General features: G+C 45.6%; 1 protein-coding gene across 1 annotated transcript; it reads left to right on the top strand.

The window, feature by feature from the left end:
- Positions 1-3219: 3219 nt before the first annotated feature.
- Positions 3220-26137, top strand: LOC147617389 (hypersensitive-induced response protein 4-like). Its single transcript, XM_086775644.1, has 5 exons — positions 3220-3481; positions 25067-25187; positions 25272-25363; positions 25446-25542; positions 25619-26137. Exons 1-5 carry the CDS (start codon positions 3293-3295, stop codon positions 25978-25980), a joined length of 861 nt encoding a protein of 286 aa, XP_086631770.1. The 5' UTR covers positions 3220-3292; the 3' UTR covers positions 25981-26137.

Genomic DNA, 26137 nt, shown 5'->3' with positions numbered 1-26137 from the left:
GTGTGGATAATGTGGATTGATGTGGATGGATGTATGAAAAATGTGGATTGATATAGATGGATGTATGAATGATGTGGATTGATATAGATGGATGTATGAATGATGTGGATTGATGTGGATGATGTGGATGGATGTATGGATGGTGTGGATTGATGTGTGGATAATGTGGATTGATATAGATGGATGTATGGATGATGTGAATGGATGTGTGGATTGATGTGGATGGATGTATGAAAAATGTGGATTGATGTAGATGAATGTATGGATGATGTGGATTGATGTGAATGGATGTGTGGATAATGTGGATTGATGTGGATGGATGTATGAAAAATATGGATTGATATAGATGGATGTATGGATGATGTGGATGGATGTATGGATGGTGTGGATTAATGTGTGGATAATGTGGATTGATGTATGAATGATGTGGATTGATGTGTAGATAATGTGCATTGATGTGAATGGATGTATGAAAAATGTGGATTGATGTAGGTGGATGTATGGATGATGTGGATTGATGTGGATGATGTGGATGGATGTATGGATGGTGTGGATTGATGTGTGGATAATGTGGATTGATGTAGATGGATGTATGGATGGTGTGGATTGATGTGGCTTAATGTGGATGATGTGGATGGACGTATGGATGATGTGGATTGATGTGAATGGATGTGTGGATAATGTGGATTGATGTGGATGGATGTATGGATGATGTGGATTGATGTGGTTGATGTGGATGGATGTATGGATGATATGGACTGATGCGTGGATAATGCGATTGGATGTGAATTGATGTGGGAATGGTGTGATGTGATAGGGAAGATGAGAAAAGATGGAGACTAATGTGAAAGAATGTGGAGTAATGAGAAATGATAGAAATATCGTTGGAGCTGTATTTGTATATGAAATCTGTTTTTAAATGACTGTTTTATGTCAAGAATGCTGGGAAAGCATTTTGACCATCTAGTGAATGAGGTTGTGGAGACCTATCTGTTAAGTTGCAACTGTTGACGGAGAGTCATCGGAGGACGTCTCGCGTAGCAAGATCGGCCGAGGTCTTGACCAGCCTCGGTTTGATTTAAATGGTGAGCTTCTGGTACAGTGGATGAGGGACCAAGGAAGCGGCCTATGAGTGAAGCGCTAGGTGACCTGCGAAGGATCCTAGAGGGTGCTGACTGTACGGTGCTCGGGCTCTGGGTCGCCGAAAATACCCACAAGTACGTCGGGAAAGATATTGGAACAAGGAGTAAGAGTTGTTTTCTAAATTCGGGCATGGAACTGGTTGATTGACCTTGCTGGTCCTCAACGGATGAGTCCATGGCTCTTTTATATGGATCTGTTGGTTGATCTTGCTGATCTTCAACGGAGATTTCATCTAGATATTTTTATGTGATTATATTGTCGGGTACTATGAGCTAGGAACTATTGAAAAGGCCCCTTAGTGAACAGGTGGTGAGCGTTCTGGTTGCCAATGATGCCATAGGTACACCGAGGTACACCGATGAAGGAATGTTTGGAAATAAGGATTCAACTAGATAATTAGAGGATTAGTGATACTATGGTTTCATTAAATGATTGTTTTAAAGACTGTTGATTATGATCAGTGATACTATGGTTTCATTAAATGATTGTTTTAAAGAGGATTATGATCAGTGATACTATGGTTTCATTAAATGATTGTTTTAAAGACTGTTGAATATGAGAAAAAGGCAATTTCATATTGGGTGTGTAAGTGGTGTGACTAGTTTTAAGTTTGCATGAATATCCGGCTAAGGGGCCTGGGAACTCTTTTCTCTGGTACCCGGGACAACCTAACCAAATTCTTAATTGGATACCATCACTACAGTGGTTGGGTGGTTGGCTAACCCATGGGACTGGATGGAGTTAGGCTGGACTGATAGATCCCAAAAATGAGACCAAATTTTTGTTGGTAGTACGATAGATGAAGTAAATCCTGGATAAAAATTGTTGTATGGAAAAGAATCGACGGGGCTGTGCCTCTCAATGAGGAAAAAAGCATTGGTCTCTTTGATCCAAGTGCAATCTTTCCCTTGATCTGATTATGGGACTTACGAGTTCGGTCAGATCAGTTCAGTTAGTTAAGGCTTTGACTGCATTAGAGAAAAGTTATCCTGGTGGAATTGCCCGTGCTTTTCGGGCAAGGGAAGTTTTTCCGAGTCGGTTTTGGAAGAACCGATGGTCTAGTCTCTTGTCTGGATATCCGTGGGCGAGGCCCTGCGAGTGTAGGACCCTACCCCGCGCAAGAAGTGCTTCTTCCGTTGTCTGCTCTAGCACCCCAAAATTCGTTGCGCAGTGGGGTCAAGGATCTCACATTCTCTCTCCTTTTTTGTGTAAAAAGAATCTTTTTTATTTTTCCCATCTGTCTCTCTCTCTCTCTCTCTCTCTCTCTCTCTCTCTCTCTCCTCCTCTTCTCTTTCTCTCTCCTTTTTCTCGTAAAGAAATCTTTTTTATTTTCCCCATCTATCTATCTATCTCTCTCTCTCTCTAATTCTACTCACTCACACACTCTCTCTCTCTCCTCTCTTTCTCTCTTTTCCCTGTAAAAAGAGTTCTTTTTTTATTTTTTCCCTCTCTCTAATTCTACTCACTAACTCTGTGTCTCTCTCTTCTCTTCAAAAAGAAATCTTTCCATGTCTCTCTAATTCTACTCACTAACTCTGTGTCTCTCTCTTCTCTTCAAAAAGAAATCTTCCCATGTCTCTCTAATTCTACTCACTCACACACACACACTCTCTCTCCTCAGCTCTTAATTCTACTCACACCCTCCTCTCTTTGTTTCTTTTTCCTTGTAAAAACATTTTTGCCATCTCTCGATTCTATTGACACTCCTTCTCTCTCTGTCCCCCTAAGAGCTCTCTCTTCCACCAGGTTCTTCTGCTTAGTACTCACATAGCCCGGTTTGTAGTGTAATTTTCTCGGTTGAAATTCAGAAATCTTGGTTGAAATCTCGTGTTACCTTTAACTTTAAGGGATGAAATTTGTACATTTTAGCTATAAAGCCTAGCATTTGTATGATTTCTAGTGATTAAATCCCAGTTAAACCCAAGCATTACCATTAATTTTTAAGGGTTGAAAAAAACCATTTTTTCGAGCAGTCCAAGTTCCAACACAAAGTCAGGTCTTTTGGGGGAGCGTGAGGGGCACGCTTGAGGGCTGTCACGTGGGCAGCTCCCCCCGCCTATATATAGATATATAGAGAAACGATTTAAGATAAACGATACAAATTAAGTTATCGTCCGCCGAGTCAAGAGTCAGACAAACAACCATAGCTATGGGGCAGGCGTGTTGCGTTTTTTGCATCGACCAGGCTAGTGTGGGGGTGGTGGAGGAGTGGGGGCGCTACGCCTACACGGCCCAACCAGGCCTCCACTTGGTTAATCCCTTCTGCGGCCGATGGCTTGCAGGCACCCTGTCCACCCGCGTCCAGTATCTCGACGTCCGGGCTGAGACCAAAACCAAGGTGAGAGTGCTTGCACAGCAATAAATCCTGTTTGCCCTATCACCAAGGCGACAGATTTTATCAGTTTTTAACAAGAAAAAGCGTTGTTAGGGTTTGGAAGTTCTGCTCCATCATCTGTAAGTAGAGTCCTTACGTGATTGCTTGAAATTCAGAAGCCGTGTGGGATACAATACACATATGTTGATCCACCTCCTGGGTGGGTCGATCTCTCAGATGCCCAATTCATGTATCTCCCGAAATCGGGGTGACATGGTTCAAGGTAGGGTGTGACCAGACTACGGCTAGTCTTGGGTCAGGCAAATACTCTACTCTACCGCCACATGTCATTTGTCTGCTGCTCAATAATATATGATGTAATCATTTTTTGAAGTTTGGGAAAAAACTAGAACTTTCCATTGGTATATCATTCTACTGTATTAGCATATTTCTTTTGAAGTCTTCGTCCAAGTTGCAGCCAACTAGTTTAGATTAATGCTTTCTTGTTGCATCCCTAATTGGGTCTTCGACGTGAGCCATGCTGCAAAGGAATCTCTTCTGGAACCATCACTTCAGCTTCATTCACTATGTTTGGTTCCGCTTCGTCTTTCACTTATGAAGGGATTGGACCTACATATGTTTTTAGCCAACTGACATGGAACACATCGTGCATAGTCTAGCTTCGAGGTAGCTTCAACTTCATTGAAACCTTGTTGATCTTTATCAGGAAAGGAAAAGGTCCGAAGCTCTTGAACGATAACTTTGGTGGACATTGCTTGTCCACCTGTTTCAGTCTTTGCTTCATAATCCAAAGATAAACCCAATCTCCTTTCGAGAACTTCACATCCCTTTGGTATTTGTTGGCCTGTCGAGTGTAGGTCTCCTGCATCTTAGTCAACTTGTCTTTTACAGATTCTAAAATCTCTTGGTAAGACTCCGTCATTTTGTTCGCTTTAGGTATTGAAGATGAGGTTTTGGTCAATAGTGACTGGAATGGTCTTCCAAATGCTGCTTTATATGGAGTCTTGCCAATAGCTGAAGAAAATGAATCATTCAAAATTGCTTGAACTAAAGGCAAATATGATTCTCACTTATCTTATTGATAGTGGACATAACACTTTAGCACATCAAAGATCAACTGGTTGTAGATTTTTATCTAGCCATCAGTCTGTAGGTGAAATGTACTAGTATCAAAATTATCAAACAATGCCTCTAGAAATGACTGGTGAACTTGGTTATGGTGTCATGGAAAAGAGCTGCCTTGAACGACTTCATGACACAAAGTTAATCTTTGTAGAAAAGCCAACCATCTCGTATTAAAAAGTGGCATGGTCTTGTGTCATCCAATGCTTGCTCCCATTATGTATGGAATTCCTTGGAATTTACGAACGTGTGTTTCATGTCGTTTAGTCGCGTACTAACAAGGTCGAGTCTAGTGGTCTGAAACAATGTCAATGTTCTCTTCCTTCTCAAAGCATCGGCCATGGGATTGGCCTTTCCTAGAAGGTACTTGATTATACCACCAAATTGCTGAAAGATTTGGCTCCAACGGTGCTGACGATCACTCCACTGTGCACTTGGCATTGTTTGAATCCAGCGCAATGTGTGATGGTCAGTTTAAATCTCAAATTCACGGCCATGAAGGAAATACTTTCAATGTCTCAAGACCTGAATAACTGCTAGGAATTTCTAATCGTAGATCGAGTAATTTTTTTCTACGGACAATAACTTACGAGACATGTAAGCTATTGGATGGCCATTCTGTTGTAACACACCTCCAATGCTTGCATCGGTGATTACTTGAAACGGCTCATCCTACGAGGCAAGACGCGCCACCTTGAGGTTCTTGAATGTTAGACAAGATGCGCCACCTTGAGGTTCTTGAATGCCTCCAACGCTCGTGGAGTCATTCAGATCGTTGCCTTAGAGTCTTGACATCCTTTAGCAGGTTAGTGAGATTCGTTGAGAGGTCAAAGAATCTTTCTATGTGGGTGGAGTATGCCTGACATATACCCACAAAGGATCTAATGTCATATGCGATTTGTGGTATTTCGCAATTGACAACCTCGGCCACCTCGGGCGGATCAAGTCGGATGCTCTCAGTATTGATTATATATCTAAGATAGTGAACCTTGAACAAATAAAATTCCGACTTCTTCTCATTGATGTAGAGCTCGTTGCTTTCCAACAACTTTAGGACTTTCTCCACATCAATATCATGTTGCTCAACAATAGCTGAAAATACCAGTAGGTCATCCAAAAATATGAACACAAACTATCTAATCAAGTCCCTGAAAACACGCATCATCATGTGGTTAAATGTGTCTCAAGCTGAAAGACATGACTGTAAATTCATAGTGAGGTCTTGAGCAATTCATTGCGCTCATACTCCTAGTCTTGGATGCCCTTTTGCTTATCTTGGAGCCCCCGGCTAACGATTGCACCAATCGAAGAACTGGGATCCAGAGAACTAGGAACAACCATGTTAGCAGTCATCTCTTGTCTGTACACTACACCAGGGTCTCTGTTGTGGGTGTCTGCTTAGTTTTGGTGTTCCCCCATTTTTCCTCACTCTCCATGTGTTTTTTATTTTTATTTTTTGGGTGTGGAGGGCTGTCGGCTGTCTCCTTTTGCTGGCCGACTGGTCCTCTGCAGACCTGGCTAACCTGGGTGTTGCTGGTCGTGAGCACTCCTTTTGCTAGTCGTGAGCATATGGTTGCTGTTGGCTTGTTCTAGACTGGTCGACCAGCAGCCTGGGGCCATATAAAATGGCCCCTTGCCCCCCACACTCTCCATTGTAGATTCCAGGATTTTCTTATGCGTATATAGCAGAGTTACATAGCTTCTCTCTCTCTCTCTCTCTCTCTCTCTCTCTCTCTCTCTCTCATTCGCGGGAACGGGAGGCTCTGGCACAGTTATGGAATCGTGTTAATGTCTGCGTCCGTTTTTTCATCTTTCTAAATTGCACACCACAGGTGATCAATCATATAAAGCATATGACGCTGGCTAGAGGGATTTGGCAGCATTTGGCTTCTTTATACAACAGGGTATCACCCATGAAGAGGATCTCCTTGGAAGTTCAGATGCGGGTGATGAATCCTGCAAAGTCGTCGACAATGCGGGAGCACATCAACAAGTTGCAAGCTCTTCGGTAGGAGGTTCTTCAGGCAGGGAAAGAGATATCTTTAGAGGATATGGCCATAACGTTGTTGTCTCATTTGCCCTCTGAGTACTCAGCATTCTACTCCTCTTTGATCACTAGTGGCAGGCTCAGTACCATCGAGGAACTTATGCCAATGGTCTTGGACCAGGAAGAGCGTTTTATGAACCCTCCACAGGGCGGAGATTCTGAGGCCTTGACTGGCCAACGGTCGAAAGGCCGTAACAACAACAAGGACAAAGGGAAGTCTTCGTCGGAGAAGTCTTCTGAGAAGAAGCCTGATTTAGATCGTGAGAAACTGAAGGCCAAGCGGACCTGTAACGATTGTGGCGAGAAAGGCCACTATTGAAGGAAGTGTCCCAAGTGGAATACCGGAAAGAGTGCTGATTCAGCTTCAGCCGTAAAGACTCCAGCTTTTGTGCACTTCGAGATTTTGGATACAGATGCTTTATCTTCTTCGAGTGAGGAGGCAGTTGGCTTCACCGCCAGGAATACTCGAGAGTGGATTCTTGATAGTGGTGCTTCCAAGTACATGACTTCTTCCCGCAAGTTCTTACAGGATCTTAAACGGAGTCAGGTCGCATTTTCATTGGTGACAATTCTACTATATCGATTGATAGTGAGGGCAGGATGGAGATCATTCTCGATGGCAGAGGGGGGAAGCATTCCTCTGTCAGAATGCGCAGCGGAAGACTAACGCACGTAGGAGACGCATCACCATCGAGCTCCACGAACACCCCCAACGGGCACTGCAGCATCCCTCCACCGGGTTCCCATCTCCCGGTGAGCTGTCTCCCAAAACACCGGCCGGAGGAGATGATTATGACAAGGTGCCACTCTAGCCTATATGTAGCTCTTCAACTTCCCATGCTTCCACTTATGGGATAATCCAAGGCACCTTCTAGCCATAGATCACACGCTCGAAATTGCCAACCTTCCAACACCCTCCCTCGATTTGAGCTCCGCAAGCCACCGAGGCGCGAGGGGGTCGCCCAGGACCACACACGCCTGAGGCGTCCAGGACCACACATGCCTGGGCTCTGATACTGTCATGTGCACAGTGGGTATCTACCGTGTGCTATACGCATGTAAGACTAGTTTCGAGGCTTGGGGAAGCTTGGAACTAGGCAGGCTGATTGACGAGCTGAGTTAGGGATACACTACCGGGCGGGCACCCAAGTATGGACGGGCGGGCGGCCAAGTGTGGACGCTCGATGACCGGCCAAGAGCCTATAAAAGGGTGGCCAAGGTTAGTTATTGATATATAGAGAGTCTCGCGAGTTTGTGAGAGCTCTATGGTCTTGGAGCCTGGATCTAGTGCAGACGTGCACCTGCTTTATGCAGCCGAGGCCGGCAGCAGTCTCGAGGCCCGCGAGGGCAGCTTCGTGGCGGTATGGGACGTCGCGAGGAGGAGATTGGTTGGTACGTCAACCTAGTTAGCTCAGCTCGTGGCTCGGTGGGGACAGCCAAGACTGTGGGCTTGCCCACGGCTGTCATGGTTGGGAGGTGAGTCAGGCCTGCACCCCCTTGCTTGTTTGTTGTTCGTTTGTTTGCAGGATTCGAGTTTCGAACCAAGATCGATCACGAGGGGATCCATGGGGATTTGATAGTGGTGCACAGTGGGTATCTACCGTGTGCTATACGCATGCAAGACTAGTTTCGAGGCTTGGGGAAGCTTGGAACTAGGCAGGCTGATTGACGAGCTGAGTTAGGGATATACTAACGGGCGGGCACCCAAGTATGGACGGGCGGGCGGGCGGGCGGGCGGCCAAGTGTGGACGCCCGATGACCGGCCAAGAGCCTATAAAAGGGTGGCCAAGGTTAGTTATTGATATATAGAGAGTCTCGCGAGTTTGTGAGAGCTCTATGGTCTTGGAGCCTAGATCTAGTGTAGACGTGCACCTGCTTTATGCAGCCGAGGCCGGCAGCAGTCTTGAGGCCCGCGAGGGCAGCTTCGTGGCGGTATGGGACGTCGCGAGGAGGAGATTGGTCGGTATGTCAACCTAGTTAGCTCAGCTCGTGGCTCGGTGGGGACAGCCAAGACTGTGGGCTTGCCCACGGCTGTCATGGTTGGGAGGTGAGTCAGGCCTGCACCCCCTTGCTTGTTTGTTGTTCGTTTGTTTGCAGGATTCGAGTTTCGAACCAAGATCGATCACGAGGGGATCCGTGGGGATTTGACAGATACCATGTCAGAATGCGCTCGTGTTCTTTACGTCCCCGCACTTGGTTTTCATCTATTGTCAGTGCATGAGGTTTGCAAGATTGGCTTCCGGGTGGAGTTTAAGGAGCATTCTGTTGCTCTACGGGATAGAGAAACAAGCCAGGTTGTTTGGGAAGGTGGAGTGGAGAACGATATCTACAAACTCTCAGTACTTTCCTCTCTTACAAGCACTTAGATCGGTGACTTGTGGCACTCTCAGTACTTTCCTCTCTTACAAGCACTTAGATCGGTGACTTGTGGCACTTTCGGTTTGGCCACTTGAATGTGGATGCGTTGTGGCGAGCTTTCCGGACCAGATGATGGTTGGCTTGCCAGATGTTGGTAGTAGGCAAGGATGTTGTAGTTCTTGCATTCGTGGGGGTAAGCAACACAAGGAATCTTTTCCGAAGTAGGCTTCCAGGCAAGCTTTGAAACCTTTGGAGTTGGTACACACTGACTTGTGTGGACCTATGCAGACCCCATCCTTGGGAGGTTCTTTGTATTTTATGCTGCTGCTTGATGATTGTAGGTTGTATGACCCGGAGCGGAACGAGATTGTTGTCAGCAGAGATGTTGTTTTTGATGAGCATGTTCCAGCTTCCATTGTTGTTGATGAGCCGCCACTTCTTGGAGACCCATACGAGTCTGATGATGATTCCCAATCGATTGTTCGAGTTGTACAGCCTCAAGTCAGTTGAGGAGGTTGAGCCCCCGCAGCAGCAGGAGGCTCCGTGTTTTGGTCGAGTACCTAGGTGGTTGTTAGACACCCTTTGGGAGTCGGGTGTTACGGAGCTTCCCTTCGAGTGGACCATAGAGAACGGACCTCGAAGATCTCTTAGAGTTTGTAACAAAAGTCATTCAGCGGAGCTCTTACAGGTAAACTATGCTTTGATGTCTCGTATCATGCGGGACAAAGAGCCCACTTTCGTAAAGGAAGCCCTTTCACAGGATACTTGGGGGAAAGCCATGCAGGTGGAACTGGATGCCATAGAGAAGAATAAAACTTGGGAGTTGGTTTCGAGGCCGTCAAAATGGTCAGTCATTGGTATCAAGTGGGTCTTTAAGACCAAGTATACGTTAGATGGGCTGGTGGATAAACACAAAGCCAGACTTGTGGCTAAGGGTTATGCTTAGTGGCCTGGCATTGACTATGAAGATACCTTTGCACCGACAGCGAGGATGACCACGATTTAGACCGTTCTTGCCCTTGCTTCTTCTCAGCGGTGGCCCATATATCAAGATGGATGTGAAATCCGCGTTCCTTATTGGTGACTTGCAGGAGGAGGTGTATGTTGAGTAGCTTCCAAGCTTTGAGGTTCTAGGATCAAAGGGGATGGTTTACAGGTTGCGGAAGGCCTTGTATGGTCTTAAGGCAGGCTCCCAGGGCTTGGAATTAGAAGATTGATTCCTTCTTTCTACGGATTGGATTTCAGAGATTAGCTGCAGATCCTAACTTATATCTCTTTCGGGAACACAGTTTGGTCACGTTGATCATCCTTTATGTGGATGACCTCATTCTCACTGGCGGTCATATGGAGCGCCTTGTCAAAGGAGTTTGAGATGACCGACTTAGGCTTACTACACTTCTTCTTGGGATTGGAGTGTTAGAAGTCATCTCCTGTCTATATTTATACACCAGGGCCTCTGTTGTGGGTGTGCCCGCCCTGTATAAGGTGTTTTATCATTTTTCCACACTCCCCGTATTTTTTCCTATTTTTTTCCATTTTTCCTAGTGGTGGGAAGGTTGCCAGAGGGTACCAAGAGCACTCCAGTGCTGGCCGACTGCATACAGATGAGTCGTGGGCTACTGGATTGCTGGCGGACTGCACTTTCTTAGTCGTGGGCACTTATCTGCTGGCCGACTGAAGTCGTGGGACCATTTTCAGCAATTGTGGGCACCTTTTATGCTGGCCGACTGCTCTCCCAGGGGTGTATATATAGGCCCCTTGCTCCCACCACTTATTCATTCAGTTTTCTCGGGATCTTGTGTATAGAGAAGAGTTTACACACCTATCTCTCTGTGTTTCTTGTGCTGTTTATTTTCTGCAGTCTACTTGCTCTTGTCTACCCAAGTTTGGTTATCATTTCCGCTGCATATTCTGACATGGTATTAGAGCCCTAGGCTCGAGATAGATCTTGGGAGTTTTTTTGAGCAAGAGGGGGAGCGTTAGGCTGCTGATTGGTGGACTGTTTTGGGCTGAATGGGAAGAGAAGGTGCAAGAGGAAGGCGGGCTTAGGTGCTGGACAGCCACTTGTAGGTTTACAGATTTTTTTTCCCACCCACCCACCCTTTCAGGTTACTCCCCGCGATGGCAGATTTACTAGAGATGGCTGAGAAGCACGTGAAGATTCCGACTCTCCCCACGTTCCCAGTGGATCGTCAGTTGGACGGGTCCAATTACGGCATCCGGAAGGTCATGATGGAGTCGGTGCTGGAGTCATATGACCTTGCTGATTTTATCATCATCGGGGTTCCACGGCCGGAAGCTGAGGAAGGGGAGTTACTATCGACGAGGAAGGACCGTGAGGCACAGGCACACATGTGGGATCGTGTCAACGCTAGGGTCCGGTCGTTTATTTTCCTCAATTGCACACCACAAGTGATCAATCATGTGAAGCACATGACGCTGGTGAGAGGCATATGGGAGCACTTGGCTTCTTTGTATAACAAGGTATCCCCCATGAAACGGATCTCCTTGGAAGTGCAGATGCGGGTTATGAACCCTGCAAAGTCTTCGACGATGCGGGAACACATCAACAAGCTGCAGGCCCTTCAGCAGGAAGTCCTACAAGCTGGGAAAGAGATATCATCTGAAGATATGGCCATCACTTTGCTTTCCCACTTGCCTGGTCAGTATTCTGCTTTCTATTCCTCGTTGATCACGAGTGGCAAGCTCAGCACCATTACTTGGGAGGAGCTTGTGACAATGGTCTTGGACCAGGAGGAATGTTTCACGAACCCTCCTCACGGCGGAGGTTCGGAGGCCTTAATTGGCCAACGCTGGAAAGGCCGGAATAACAACAAGGGCAAAGGGAAGGCTTCACCGGAGAAGTCTTTTGAGAAGAAGCCTGATCCAGAACGAGAGAAGCTGAAGGCCGAAAGATCTTGTAATGATTGTGGCGAGAAAGGCTACTACTGGAGGAAGTGCCCTAAGCGGACAGGGAAGAGTGCTGATTCCTCAGCCTCAGCTGCAAAGACTCCGGCATTTGTGCACTTAGAGATGGTGGACTCCGATGCTTCGTCATCTTCGAGCGAGGAGGCAGTTGGCTTCACCGCGAAGGATATCCGAGAATGGATTCTCGACAGTGGTGCTTCCAGGCACATGACTCCATCCCGTGTCTTCTTTCTGGATCTGAAACGGCAGTCAGGTCGTATCTTTATTGGCGATAACTCCACTATTCCGATACATAGTGAGGGCCGGATGGAGATTATTCTCGATGGCAAGGGAGGCAAGCATGCTTCCCGTGTTCTTTATGTCCCTGCTGTGGGTTTTCATCTTCTGTCAGTGCATGAGGTATGCAAGACTGGCTTTCGGGTGGAATTTGAGGAGCATTCAGTTGCTCTAAGGGACCGTGAGACTGGCAAAGTTGTTTGGGAAGGCGGTGTGGAGAATGGCATCTACAAGCTCTTTGCACTCTCCTCATTGACAGGTTCTTAGGTCGGAGATTTGTGGCACTTTCGTTTTGGCCACTTAAATGTGGATGCTTTGAGGCGCGCCTTCCGGGACTAGATGGTGGTTGGCTTGCCAGATGTTGGTAGTAGGCAAGGGCGTTGCAGCTCTTGCATACGTGGTAAGCAGCACAGGGAATCCTTTCCGAAGCAAGCTTCCAGGCGGGCTTCGAAACCATTGGAGTTGATTCACACAGACTTGTGTGGACCTCAGCAGATACCATCTTTGGGAGGATCTCTCTACTTTATGCTGCTTGTTGATGATTGTACCAGATTCACGTGGGTCTACTAGAAGGACCAGGCTTTTGCTTGGTTCAAGGATTGGCACGTGATGGTGGAGAAAGAGTCTGGATTTCAGGTCAAGACTCTCAGGGCTGACAAAGGAGGTGAATTCTCCTCGACTGTATTTTCAGATTTTGTGCAGATCATGGCATCAAAAGGGAATTGGCCAATACCGGATCGCCTTCGGAGAATGGAGTTGTTGAACGTAAGGACTGTGGTGGAGATGGCGAGGACCATGCTGGAGCATCGTGATCTTTCTCGTCCACTTTGGGGTGAGGCTGTGGCAACGGCTGTCCATACCATTAACCGATCTCCGACGACTTCAGTACCCCATATGACTCCATTTGAGGTATATTTTGGCAGGAAACCCGATGTCTCGCACTTCCGTGTCTTTGGGAGTGACGCGTATGTACATATTCCAAAGAAGCAGAGGGGGAAGCTTGACTCCAAGTCCCGCAAGCTGGTATTTGTGGGGTATAACTCTCTTTCCAAGGGATACAGGTTGTATGATCCAGAAAGGAATGAGATTGTTGTCAGCCGGGATGTGGTCTTTGATGAGCATGTTCCAGCATCCACTGTCGAGGAGCCGCCACTTCTTGGAGATCCAGAGGAGTCTGATGATGATTCCCAGTCTATCATTCCAGTTGATCCACCTCAGTCATCACAGGAGATTGAGCCCGCAGCTGGAGTAGAGCCCCCGCGACCACAGGAGGCTCCACGATCTGTTCGAGTACCTAGGTGGTTGTTAGACACCCTTCGGGAGTCGGGTGTCACGGAGCTACCCTCCGAGTGGACCACAGAGGACGGCCCTCGAAGATCACATCGAGTCCGAGATAAAAGCAACACAGCGGAGCTTCTTCAGGTGAACTATGCTTTGATGTCTCGTATCATGCGGGATAAAGAGCCCACTTCCGTAAAGGAAGCCCTTTCACAGGATACTTGGAGGAAAGCCATGCAGGTGGAACTTGATGCCATCGAGAAGAACAACACTTGGGAGTTGGTACCGAGGCAGTCGAAGCGGTCTGTCATTGGTGTCAAATGGGTCTTTAAGATCAAATATACGTCTGATGGGTCGGTGGACAAACACAAAGCCAGACTTGTGGCATAAAGGTTATGCTCAGCGGCCAGGCATCGACTACGAGGATACCTTTGCACCAACAGCGCGGATGTCCACGATTCGGACCGTTCTTGCCCTTGCTTCTTCTCAGAGGTGGCCCGTGTATCAAATGGATGTAAAATCTGCATTCCTTAATGGTGACCTGCAGGAGGAGGTGTATGTTGAGCAGCCTCCAGGCTTTATTGTTCCAGGATCGGAAGGGATGGTTTACAGGCTACGTAAGGCCTTGTATGGTCTTAAGCAGGCTCCCAGGGCTTGGAATCAGAAGATTGATTCCTTCTTTATTCGGACTGGATTTCAGAGATCGGTTGCAGATCCGAACCTGTATCTCTTTCGGGAACGCGGCATGGTCACGCTTATCATCCTTTATGTGGATGATCTCATTCTCACCGGCGGTCATGTGGAGCACATTGGTGTGACGAAGGCTGCCTTGTCAAAGGAGTTTGAGATGACCGATTTAGGCTTACTCCACTTCTTCTTGGGATTGGAGATCTGGCAGACCGAGAGGGGGTTTTCGTCTCTCAGCAACGGTATGTTCATGAGTTGCTTGAGGCCTTTGGGATGGAGAACTGCAAGCCTATTACTTCGCCGATGGACCCGAACACAAAGTTAACCGTTACAGATCCTTGTGAGCCAGTTGATGCCTCGCAGTACCGGAAGTTGGTTGGTTCATTGATCTGGTTGTTGAACACCAGATTGGACTTGAGCTTCTCTGTGGGGCTGTTGAGCTCTTTTATGCAGACGCCATTGAAGTCTCATTGGGACGCAGGATTGCGGATCTTGCGGTATCTGCAGAGTACGAAGGATCTGGGACTCTTTACACAGGAGGGAATGGAGTCAAGCTCCAAGGTTGGAGTGACTCAGATTGGGGAGGAGATCCAGACACGAGGAGATCTACTTCAGGATACAGTTTTACCCTTGGCTCAGGAGCAGTTTCTTGGAGCAGCAAGAGGCAGCCAACTATTGCCCTTTCTTCGACAGAGGCAGAGTATCGGGCTGCTTGTGGTGCTGCTTGTGAGGTTGTATGGTTGCGGAGGCTGCTAGGCGAGATTGGGTTTCCACAGAGGGAGCCCACAGTCATCCAGTGCGATAACCAGAGGTGTATAGCTATTGCTCGGAACCCGGTTTTCCATGCTCGGACCAAGCATATAGAGATACAATATCACTTTGTACGTGAGAAGATCTTGGCTGGTGACATCTTGCTACTTTATTGTTCAACGGAGGACAATGCGGCGGACCTCTTCACGAAGTCTCTACCTCAGGCTACGCTCAGGCGGCACTCCAGCTCCCTTGGGTTGCTTTCATAGCCAGGAGCTGAGAGGGGGTGTTAGAAGTCATCTCCTGTCTATATTTATACACCAGGGCCTCTGTTGTGGGTGTGCCCGCCCTGTATAAGATGTTTTATCATTTTTCCACACTCCCTGTATTTTTCCCTATTTTTTTCCATTTTTCCTAGTGGTGGGAAGGTTGCCAGAGGGTACCAGGAGCACTCCAGTGCTGGCCGACTGCATATACAGATGAGTCGTGGGCTACTGGACTGTTGGCCGACTGCACTTTCTCAGTCGTGGGCACTTATCTGCTGGCCGACTGCATTTATGCAGTCGTGGGACCATTTTCAGCAGTCGTGTGCAGGACAATGCACACGTGACCTCGGACATGTAGAGTGGAACCCTGGTTGACTCGTCTCCCGGATTGGGCTCACATGGGACGAGTTTCCACTCCAGTTCCTGCACCTTCTTGTTCAGATATGTCTATGTGACATCCAAGTGCGGGATGCACATGACATCTATTCCTTTGTATTCCACCTTATTAGAAATGTATATGAGCACCATGTAGAAATATGTTTCAATGCTTTATCTCTCCCAAATCCTTGGGAGCTTAGCATACATGCTTTCCACTTGACACTTAAGCTCCAATGTCCATTTTTGTGCCCAAGAAACCATCTCAAGGCTCAAGCACGTAGAGCAACCTTCAAGTGCATGATCTTTGGTATTGGATAATCCCCCATTTTCAAAGCTTGTACTTTCGAAATATTTAGGTGTCCTGGAGTCCACCACATCCCTCTCATACTGGGAAATGTCCAGGTTGGTGATAGATGTGAGCAATAGCACGTGGGCAGTCTCCATCTGGCCAATCCAAGGGCTTTTTGTGATCTGCTCTTGAAGGTGCTAAAATGAGGCTAGGATGCAATGGAAACTCTTCTTCTCTCTCCGAAGTCTAAAAACTGTCCTACATTGTTGACTCGAGAAAAAAGCTGATTTGTTCAACGGCCTTGTCCAGTGTTGTAGTGGTGAAGCTAGGGAGGAAGGAGAAAGTATAAGAGATCATGTCTACTTTGTGCCGTCTCACCTCACAGTTCTGGATGAGCCAGTGCAAGAGATTGGGCGTTTGTTGACGGTCTTACTGCCACGGGTACCCAAGGTCAAGAAACATGGGGTATGGTCAGAGAAAGTGGTGCCTGCAAGGATGCCGACTGATTGCAAGTCCACTTGTCCAGTCACATGCACTCTACACTATAGTGCATGGTGACAAGCTGGCTCATCATCATCAGTGCAACATTGTTCAGTATTAGTTCCCTTTAGGATGATATTTGTCGTATGTCGTGACCCCATTGTAATCCTCAGTCCATAATAAGTCAGGCACGAGCTACGTAGGTCATTCTCAGCCTTAGACATTTAGTCAATCCAAGTCCCTTAACCCACTTGAAGAGATGCATTCATGCATGTAGAGTTAGTAGAAGCCTTAGAGTTTGTATCAGGACGTGTGTGCATTTATGCATAGCATTCATTCCATATGCATGTAGGCCAGCTAGACCATTGCAGAAGCCTTCAAATATCATCTAGCAGCCATCAGAATTTATCCAATATTATTCGCATATTTTACGGCATTTATTGGGCATATTTTAGAGCATTTATTGGGCATTTTTTACATCATTTATATATTTTATTTGGACAAGTGCAGTCGGCCAGCCTTGTAGCCAGCTAACCAGCACCCCTTACCCATATAAATAGCCCAGCATATCATCCATTTGTTCATTCATATCTCATTCAACCTTGAAGCAATCAACGCTTGGAGCCTTCAGCACAAGGAGCATAAAGCGATTGCAGAATTCAGCCCCTCATACCTCAGCGTTTTCCATCAGCATCTAGGGGCATCAACGCTTGAGCAATTCAGCCTCTATGCAGTAAAACGCAGCATCTACAGCATTCAGCTTTCAGTCCCCTTTGCGTTTTCAGCATACATACAGTTTTCAGCATTCATATCTTCATCGTTTTGCTACAGCCACTTGGTGAAGGTAAAACTCAGCATTGATATTCATTTACAGCATTCATGCATAGCCTAGAACAGTCCCAAACAGCCCCTATCTCAGCCTCAGATTTGCAGCCCTTCCTCATTCCATTGGGAAGATTGCATAGGCTTGAGATTGGACATCATTGGTGTTTCTACAGCTGTGTACAGTTCAGCCCGACTCTTGGTCTTCAGAGATCATGCATTTGGCTTATCGTCAGTCCACTGTCAATCTCTTCAAAGTAATAAAGCAAATACTATTCCGGTAACGGGATAGGGGGCCCTTCAGTGTGTAATTTGGGACCCCATACGGTGTACAGTCTCTCTCTCTCTCTCTCTCTCTCTCTCTCTCTCTCAAATCTCTTAAAAGTTTGAAGTCTTAAAGTGGATTCCTAAACTTGTGAAACTCAGGATACAGAAGAGGGTGTGAGCATTTGTGTGACAAGATCTTCAATTACGAATACTTCCGCTGCATGTTACATTGGTATCAGATTCAGCTTGTCCACACACACCATACCTAGCGTGAGAGCATCCTTGGATGGTTAGATTGCATTCCGGCACGACCATCGACTTCAGCATCATGTCTACAGAGGAGAGTACCCATCAGCCGGAAGAAGTCTCCCCCGAAGGAGACCTTGCTCTTCTGACTATAGCAGACACCATAGCTCTACTCAGAGCTCAGAACCAGCTTCTCATGGAGCATCTCCAACTCTTGGAGGCAACAACAGCACGTCCTCCTCCGTCTCCAGCAACCCTCAACTACATCTCCCTCTTTTTTTAGATGGAACAACAAAGAAGAGAAGACGAGGTCAGATGGAGAGAAGAAAAAGCAGAAGCAAAAGCAAAAGCAAGAAAACAACAAGAAAAAGCTGATAGATGGGACTATGAGGAAGCCCAACATAGGATCGAAGAAGACCGACGTAAGGTTGAACTTGCCGCTCGGGAGCACCAACGAGAGCTCGATCGAGAATGTATGTTACTCGAGCACCAACTGGAAAAGGAGGCCATGCATCTTAGATACCAGCACCTCTCTTCAGCTTTCCTAGCCTCAGGTGCCACCGGCCAACAGTCCGTAGCATCGACTATCGTCATTCGAAGTCAACCAAATTTTAGTAAGTATGATGGTAAGTGTGATCATTTAGCAGTTAATCAGTTTATTCATCAATTTACTGCTCATTTTCTATTAGCTAGGATCACAGATCCTCAGGATAGAGTCTACATAGTGGCTCCCCACCTTACATGTGAGGCAGTCACTTGGTGGCAGCATTGGTCTAGTCTTCATACAGACTAGACCACAGGTGTCACAGCTTTTAGCTGGGATACGTTTGTTCATGACCTAAAGACCAGATTTCTCCCGTCCCAGTATACGACCGGTCTGGTAGATGAGTTCTATGGACTCGACAGAACGGGTCTCCAATGCTTCAGTTTTTCGGAAAGGTTATTACTTTAGCACAGCAGTTAGGGCTATCTGCGTAGGCCAAGATGGAGCAATTCATTCGTGGATTGGATCCCAACATCCGATTCATAGTTCATATGATCGGGCTTTGACTGTCGTTGAAAACAAAGAAATGAAGATGAACGGAGGCAAGCCCAAGCAATCATCACAGTCCAGTACCAAACCCCAGCAACAGCAATCTGTTGCGTAGCCAGGGAAAGGTAATGCATCTTCTTAAGATGCTAAGAAGGACGGTAGTAATAGCTCCAGTTCAGGGGTTAAGAAGGATAAAGAATCTCAGCCTAAGAAAACCCTCGATGAAAAGGCTAAGGCAGGCATTACTGGAGGTTATCTTCCTCTAGAGGAGCAAAAGAAATACAAATCAAAAAACATATGTTTTTTTTGTCACATCATAGGGCATGGTAAGAAGGATTGCCACAAATGGCAAGCGGAACAAGCCGCCAAAGCCCCTTCTGCCACATCTGCCATAGCATCTCCAGCTTCTCCAGCACCGCCTACTACCACCAATGTGGTTCAGCTTTTACCTTCTATGCATCCTATGCCATCCATGGTATTTGATGCTAAGTAGGAGGGTGAGAGCGATGCGACACCGAAAAGCCTCATTCGAGCTTATGGCTCTGCCAAGGGCTGACAGTTTGTAGTCCTATTCGACATGGGCAGTTCTGAGAACGCCTATATATATATATATATATATATATATATATATATATATACGTACATACATGTACGTATATACATATATATATATATACGTACATACATATACGTATATGTATATATGTACATACATATATATATGTACGTATATACATATATATATATGTATATACGTACATGTATGTACGTATACTATATAGACATATGTATATATGTAGATATAGATATATATATATATATATGTATATGTAGATATATATATATATATATATGTATATGTATATATGTATATATATATATATATACATATATACATATACATATATATATATATATATCTACATATATACATATACATATATATACATACATACATACATACATACATACATACATACATACATATATATATATATATATATATATATATATATGTATGTATGTATGTATGTATGTATGTATGTATGTATGTATAGATAGATAGAGAGAGAGAGACCCGTGGCATACTAGAGTAGAAAGTTGGATGTCGCCGAAAAGAATTATTCAGTTTATGACAAAGAGCTTTTGGGTGTGATCACAACGCTCAAACATTGGAAGCCTTTTCTTTATGGACAAGTCTTCACAGTAAAAACAGACCACCAAGCACAGTCAAACCATGCCAGTTGCCCAGTGGAGTGATCGGCAGGCCAGGTGGAATCAACTCTTCCAACAGTTTGGAGGAATGATGGAGTACATCCCTGGTAAGTATAACACAGTAGTAGCAGATGCTCTTAGTCGAAAGGCCAGCATCGAGGCAGTCCAGGACACCACTCCCCTGAGTTTGGTACTCAGTATAATTTGGCTCTCACTTTTGAGCCTGGCCATTATTTAGTATAGAACGGTTGGTTGTTCTTCAAGAACCACCTCTGTGTCATTCGGGAAAAGCGATCAGCTCTTCTCCATGATGCCCATGACTCCTTAGTTGGAGGACATAGAGGTATCAACAATACCCTCCAGAAATTAGAACGGTCCTTTTATTGGCCAAAAATGAGGCGTGATGTATATTCACATGTTCAAGCCTGTAAGATCTGTCAAAAAGTGAAAGTTTCACATACAAAGAAGGCTGTTTTACTTCAATCTTTGCCTATCCTTGACGGACCTTTCATCGACATATCTATGGACTTTGTAGGGCCTCTATCAGCATCCACCGGATCCCGTAACACTCAGTGTTTCACCATTGTGGATCGCTTCAGTAAATTCTGCATGCTCATTCCATGCAAGCATACGGCCACAGCTGAGGACGTAGCCCGTCTTTTTCTCAAACAATGGTATACCCAATTTGTGGTTTTGCCTAGCACCATCACCTTAGATAGAGATTCGAAGGACCAAGTTTACCTTGCATTTCTGGAGGGCATTATTCGAAAACTTTGGAACTAAGTTATAGTTGTCTAGTGTATTCCATCCACAAACAGAAATTTACACCCAGTTGGCCTTTGATGTTCTCAAGTCATATTGTCATGACCAGCAGTCCAAATGGGAACATTATCTTCCATTGGTCCAAGCCATCTTGAACGATACTCATTCATCTAGTGTCGGACGGACTCCATATGAAGCAGCCTTTGGTCGCCGTTTCTCCTCTCTTTTGACGAGATTGGTGTCTCCATCTCTAGAGGCTAATAAAACCACGGAAGCATTTTCCGAAATCATTGAGTCAGTCAAGGACCGCTTGACCAAAGCACAAGAAGCTTATAGCAGACATGCAAATAAGTCAAGACGAGATGTCCACTTCAAGGAAGGGGATTGGGTCTATTTGCGCATCATGAAACAAAGATTGAAACAAGTGGGCAAATGTTGTCCCAAGCTTTCATTCTGGAGTTTTGGACCTTTCCCAATAGTTAAAAAGTTAAGTGATGTCTCCATGAAGTTAAAATTGCCTAACAGTTGGATGATGCTTGATGTTTCCATGTTTCTTGGCTAAAACCATATGTTGGACCAGAAGTGTTTGATGTTTCAGATGAACAACAGCCAGACGTGGTAGATGAAGCCGAAGTCATTGAGCCCGAGCAGATCCTTCTTCATCGTTTGAAGCATGGTTCCGGTCGACGGATACGTCAGTTCTATACGAAGTTCCGAGATCGAGGTACCCACGAAGCCGTTTGGCTAGATGAGGAGTTCTTTCAGGAGTACCCCCAGTTGTTGGCGGACTACTTGGAAGCCATGAACCTGCCGCCAAGCTAAGCAGGAGGGAATGTCACATGCACTTTCTATTGTAGTGCATGGTGACAAGCTGGCTCATCATCATCAATGCAACATTGTATAGTATTAGTTCCTTTTAGGATGATATTTGTCATCCTCTATCCAGGATAAGTCAGGCATGAGCTACGTAGGTCATTCTCAGCCTTAGACAGTCAGTCAGTCAGTCCAAGTCCCTTAACCCACTTGAAGAGATGCATTCATGCATGTAGTAGAGTCAGTAGAAGCCTTAGAGTTTGCGTCAGGACATGTGTGCATTTATGCATAACATTCATTCCATATGCATGTAGGCCAGCTAGACCATTGCAGAAGCCTTCAGATATCACCTAGCAGCCATCAGAATTTATCCAGTATTATTCCCATATTTTACAGCATTTATTGGGCATTTTTTACATCATTTATATATATTATTTGGACAAGTGTAGTCGGCCAGCCTTGTAGCCAGCCGACCAGCACCGCTTACCCATATAAATAGCCCAGCATATCATCCATTTATTCATTCATATCTCATTCAGCCTTGAAGTAATCAACGCTTGGAGCCTTCAGCACAAGGAGCATAAAGCGATTGCAGAATTCAGCCCCTTATACCTCAGCGTTTTCCTCATCAGTATCTAGGGGCATCAACGCTTGAGCAATTCAGCCTCTATGCAGTAAAACACAGCATCTACAGCATTCAGCCTTCAGTCCCCTATGTGTTTTCAGCATACATACAGTTTTCAGCTTTTGGTTTTGCTACAGCCACTTGGTGAAGGTAAAACTCAGCATTCATATTCATTTACAGCATTCATACATAGCCTAGAACAGTCCCAAACAGCCCCTATCTCAGCCTCAGATTTGCAGCCCTTCCTCATTCTATTGGGAAGAGTGCATAGGCTCGAGATTGGACATCATTGGTGTTTCTACAGCTGTGTACGTTCAGCCCGACTCTTGGTCTTCAGAGATCTTGCGTTTGGCTTATCGTCAGTCCACCGTCAGTCTCTTCAAAGTTATAAAGCAAATACTATTCTGGTAACGGGATAGGGGACCCTTAAGTGGGTGATTCGGGACCCCATATGGTGTATAGTTTCCATCTCTCTCTCTCTCTCTCTCAAATCTCTTAAAGTTTGAAGTCTTAAAGTGGATTGCTAAACTCGCAAAACTTAGGATACAAAAGACGGTGTGAGCATTTGTGTGATAGGATCCTCAATTACGAATACTTCCGCTACATGTTACATCCAGGTAGAAGTGTTTGAGCCTGACAATATTGGGATCGGCAGAGATGCAAGGCCCTTGATGGAGAAGAGTAGTACCTCCCAAGCTGCATGCTCTCTCCCCAAGATGGTGGAGTCGATGCTGCCTCCATGGTGATCCTCAGGGGACATGTAGAAATGTCCACTGATGCACCAACCATTTGCTTGTGATAGTCGTTGCCTCATGTTGTGGATCCAAAAGCCTGTCCGCTCCTGAGCCCTGTTAGGAGCATAAATAATGTGACTCTTTCCAACGAGAAAAGACACCCATTGTGCCCTACCTGGAACAAGGACGCTGTAACTCGCGGGTGCCTGGGGGACTAGGGCCTTTGACACACTTGTTGATACCATCAATGCATATTAAAACATTTAAACATGGCCACAGCCTTAACACATATCCATCATTACTTTGCATAAAACATAAAACTTAAAAAATGGACAAAACATCCACAAATGCTGAAAATGGAGCTTGCACACGTGACACCACATAGAGGCCGGAATGGGCCGACCCCCCCCCCCCCCCCCCCCCTTGGAGTATTTTATTACCCAAGGAGAATAATATCATGTACAAGCTTTGAGGGCCTTACTCTCCCCACGGGAGATGCCGGATAATCCATATACAAATGCCATAACACAGCCCAACACGAGGCTACCAAGCCAGAACACAGGCTGTAGAAATGCCGGGCCAACAATATAATCCATATACCTCCGTGTGGGTACTGATTCTTCTCCAAAAACCACAGTTCTTCATGCAATAGAGCTGGTACAACAAGTACAACTCTCCGTTCAGTCGGTACAACAAGTACAATGATTGGTACACCCGGTACAATAGCTCAGCAGGTACAGTGGTTGGTACAGTAAGTACAGTGGCTCGTTACATTGGTTGGTACAGCAAGTACAAAAGCTGGTATAGTAGGTACAATGCCTATTACATGTAGGTGCAGCAAGTACAAGGATTGGTACAGCTCATACAGTGGCTGGTACAGTAGGTACAAGGGCTGGTACAACAAGTGCAATGGCTAGAAATCATAATAAATGATTAAATACCCTTTCCTTTGAAAGCCTCCAAAAACAGTCCCCGGTATTCTGCATGGGCAGCCTTCAAGAGAGAAAGAAAGAGAGTAGCCATTAGTAGGGTAGCCTGTAACGGTGGTAGAGGCTAGTGTGCAGCAAGAGAGCCTCCTCCAAACGACGAGAGAGGACTCCAATTTATAGATTTGAGGCTCCCATGAGTGAAAATGGAAAGAGAAGGCTATGATGACAAGTGGAGCGACACAAAAGCTGAAGTGACAAATGTGAAGCCACTTGTCTCACTTTGATCCACTTTTTAACAAGGCCACTTGTCTCACTTTGGTCCACTTTCTTGCCACATGTCCCAATCTAAGAGATGGGTCTTTCCATAAACCTTACCTCTAAAAATATCCTAACTAGTAGACATTCTGTCATAGGCACTTTGCCAACTCTTGGTATTTGCTCAATTCCAGATGTAATGACGCGAATAGAATTTCCACCGGAGTTAGGCCAAAAATAGCAACTCTCCTAAATTTTAGGAGTGTGGTCCTTTGTATTCTAGGATAATCCCCCATTCCCAAAGCTTGTACTTTCCAAATATTTCGACATCTTGGAGTCCACCAGACCCCTTTCATACTGGGAAATGTCCAGGCTGGTGACAAACGCCAGAGTGGGTCACCTGGGGTAGAAGCTGGCTTATATTGGATATGAACCCGCCATGGATCTCAGAGGGCCCGTGTCAGGAGACCAGAAGGTGTAGCCCTTGCCTCACGTGGATCCAAAAGCCTGTCCACTCTTTAACCCTGTTAGGGACAGAGGTTGATCTGGCTCTCCTCAACCAAAAAAACCACCCATTGTGCCCTACCTGGAACAAGGACGCGAGAGTCGGTCACCTGGGGCAGAAGCTGGCTTGTAACAGATATGCAAAACCTGCCATGGTTCCCAGAAGGCTGTGTTCTGGATGGATCTTTCCGCATTGCTGTGTGTGGCCTGCTGTGAGACAGTGCTTCCCACCAGAGTTAAAAGCAATGTTCACAGCTTATCTAAAAAGTTGTTTGCTTAGCACCAGGGAATGTGTTGAACTTCCTTGATTTGGTCCATGAAGTTGACTTCACCTCCTATAAATAGTTCTGCTTCTTCAAGTGTTTCACTACTAAATAGGTCAAGATAGTTTTTTGTTTAGTTTTCTTGTAAGAGAAAAGCTTTGTTTGTTTACATGTTTCCACTATTCTCCCATGTTTCTCTTCTTCCATGTTTTTCCAGTTTTTGACTAGCTAACCTTCTAATGCAATGGCTGGCTATTGCAGGACAATGTTTTTGTGCAACTGCTATGCTCCATACAGTATCGCATCTTGCGTGAAAATGCTGATGATGCTTTCTATGAGCTTCAGAATCCAAAAGAACAAATTCAGGCATATGTCTTTGATGGTATGGTGAGCTGTGACGGACTAGTTCTAGAAATTCTTATGGTGAAGACGACTCAGATGTGTAATTTAAGTGTGGTGTGTGCAGTTGTTAGAGCCTGCGTACCAAAGTTAAATCTGGATGATTTGTTTGAACAAAAAGGCGAAGTCGCAAAAGCGGTGTCAGAAGAGCTTGAGAAGGTCTTTGTAACCCCCCCCCCCTCCCCTCTCTCTCTCACGCTCATGCACTTTTGGAATGTGACATGTCCTTGTCTAATTACAGGTAATGGGTGCTTACGGCTACAGCATTGAACAGACTTTGATAGTTGATATCATACCAGATGCTGCAGTTCGGAGGGCTATGAATGAAATCAATGCTGGTATGACTTTCTCTCTACCTGTATGCAGGTGTGATTGTTGTGGTCAGAACTGATTTATGCGACTGACGCTTTCCAGCTCAAAGGTTAAGAGTGGCATCTGAGTTCAAAGGAGATTCAGAGAAGATCCTTCAGGTCAAACGTGCAGAAGCAGAGGCAGAGTCAAAGTATCTAGCTGGTGTTGGAGTTGCCCGACAACGTCAAGCTATAACAGATGGACTGAGAGAAAGTGTTGTTACATTTGCTAATGGTGTTAGTGGTGCAACTTCAAAAGATATAATGGATCTGGTGATGCTTACACAATATTTTGATACTATGAAGGACATTGGAAGCTCTTCAAAGAATACCACCCTTTTCTTACCCCATGGACCTGGTCATGTCAATGATGTTGCTGAGCAAGTTCGAAATGGACTGTTACATGCAACTAGTGCAATTGAGTAGTTGATCTCTAGCCAATAAATAAATGGCCATAGGCAACTTGTACTGAAGCAGATGTACAAAGCTGTTTGGCTTCCTAGTGTGAGCTCTTGCTACATTTTGGTTTGCCCAAGGTTGTGTACAGTTTTATACTATTGCGTGTCGTCAGCTGTTTTTTATT

Source organism: Cibotium barometz, chromosome 36, assembly GCF_041138505.1.
Source record: "Cibotium barometz isolate CiBa-2024 chromosome 36, ASM4113850v1, whole genome shotgun sequence".
NCBI classification, from domain to species: Eukaryota; Viridiplantae; Streptophyta; class Polypodiopsida; order Cyatheales; family Cibotiaceae; genus Cibotium; species Cibotium barometz.
Note: the sequence above shows the minus strand (reverse complement) of the source record. Positions and strands in the feature narration are given on the sequence as shown.

Bases quoted from the DNA above. Each gene is read 5' to 3' on its own strand.
- LOC147617389 (XM_086775644.1), top strand. From the start codon at position 3,293: ATGGGGCAGGCGTGTTGCGTTTTTTGCATCGACCAGGCTAGTGTGGGG. The intron at 25,364-25,445 runs GTCTTTGTAACC...GTCTAATTACAG, and splicing joins TGTCAGAAGAGCTTGAGAAG to GTAATGGGTGCTTACGGCTA. The intron at 25,543-25,618 runs GTATGACTTTCT...GACGCTTTCCAG, and splicing joins TATGAATGAAATCAATGCTG to CTCAAAGGTTAAGAGTGGCA.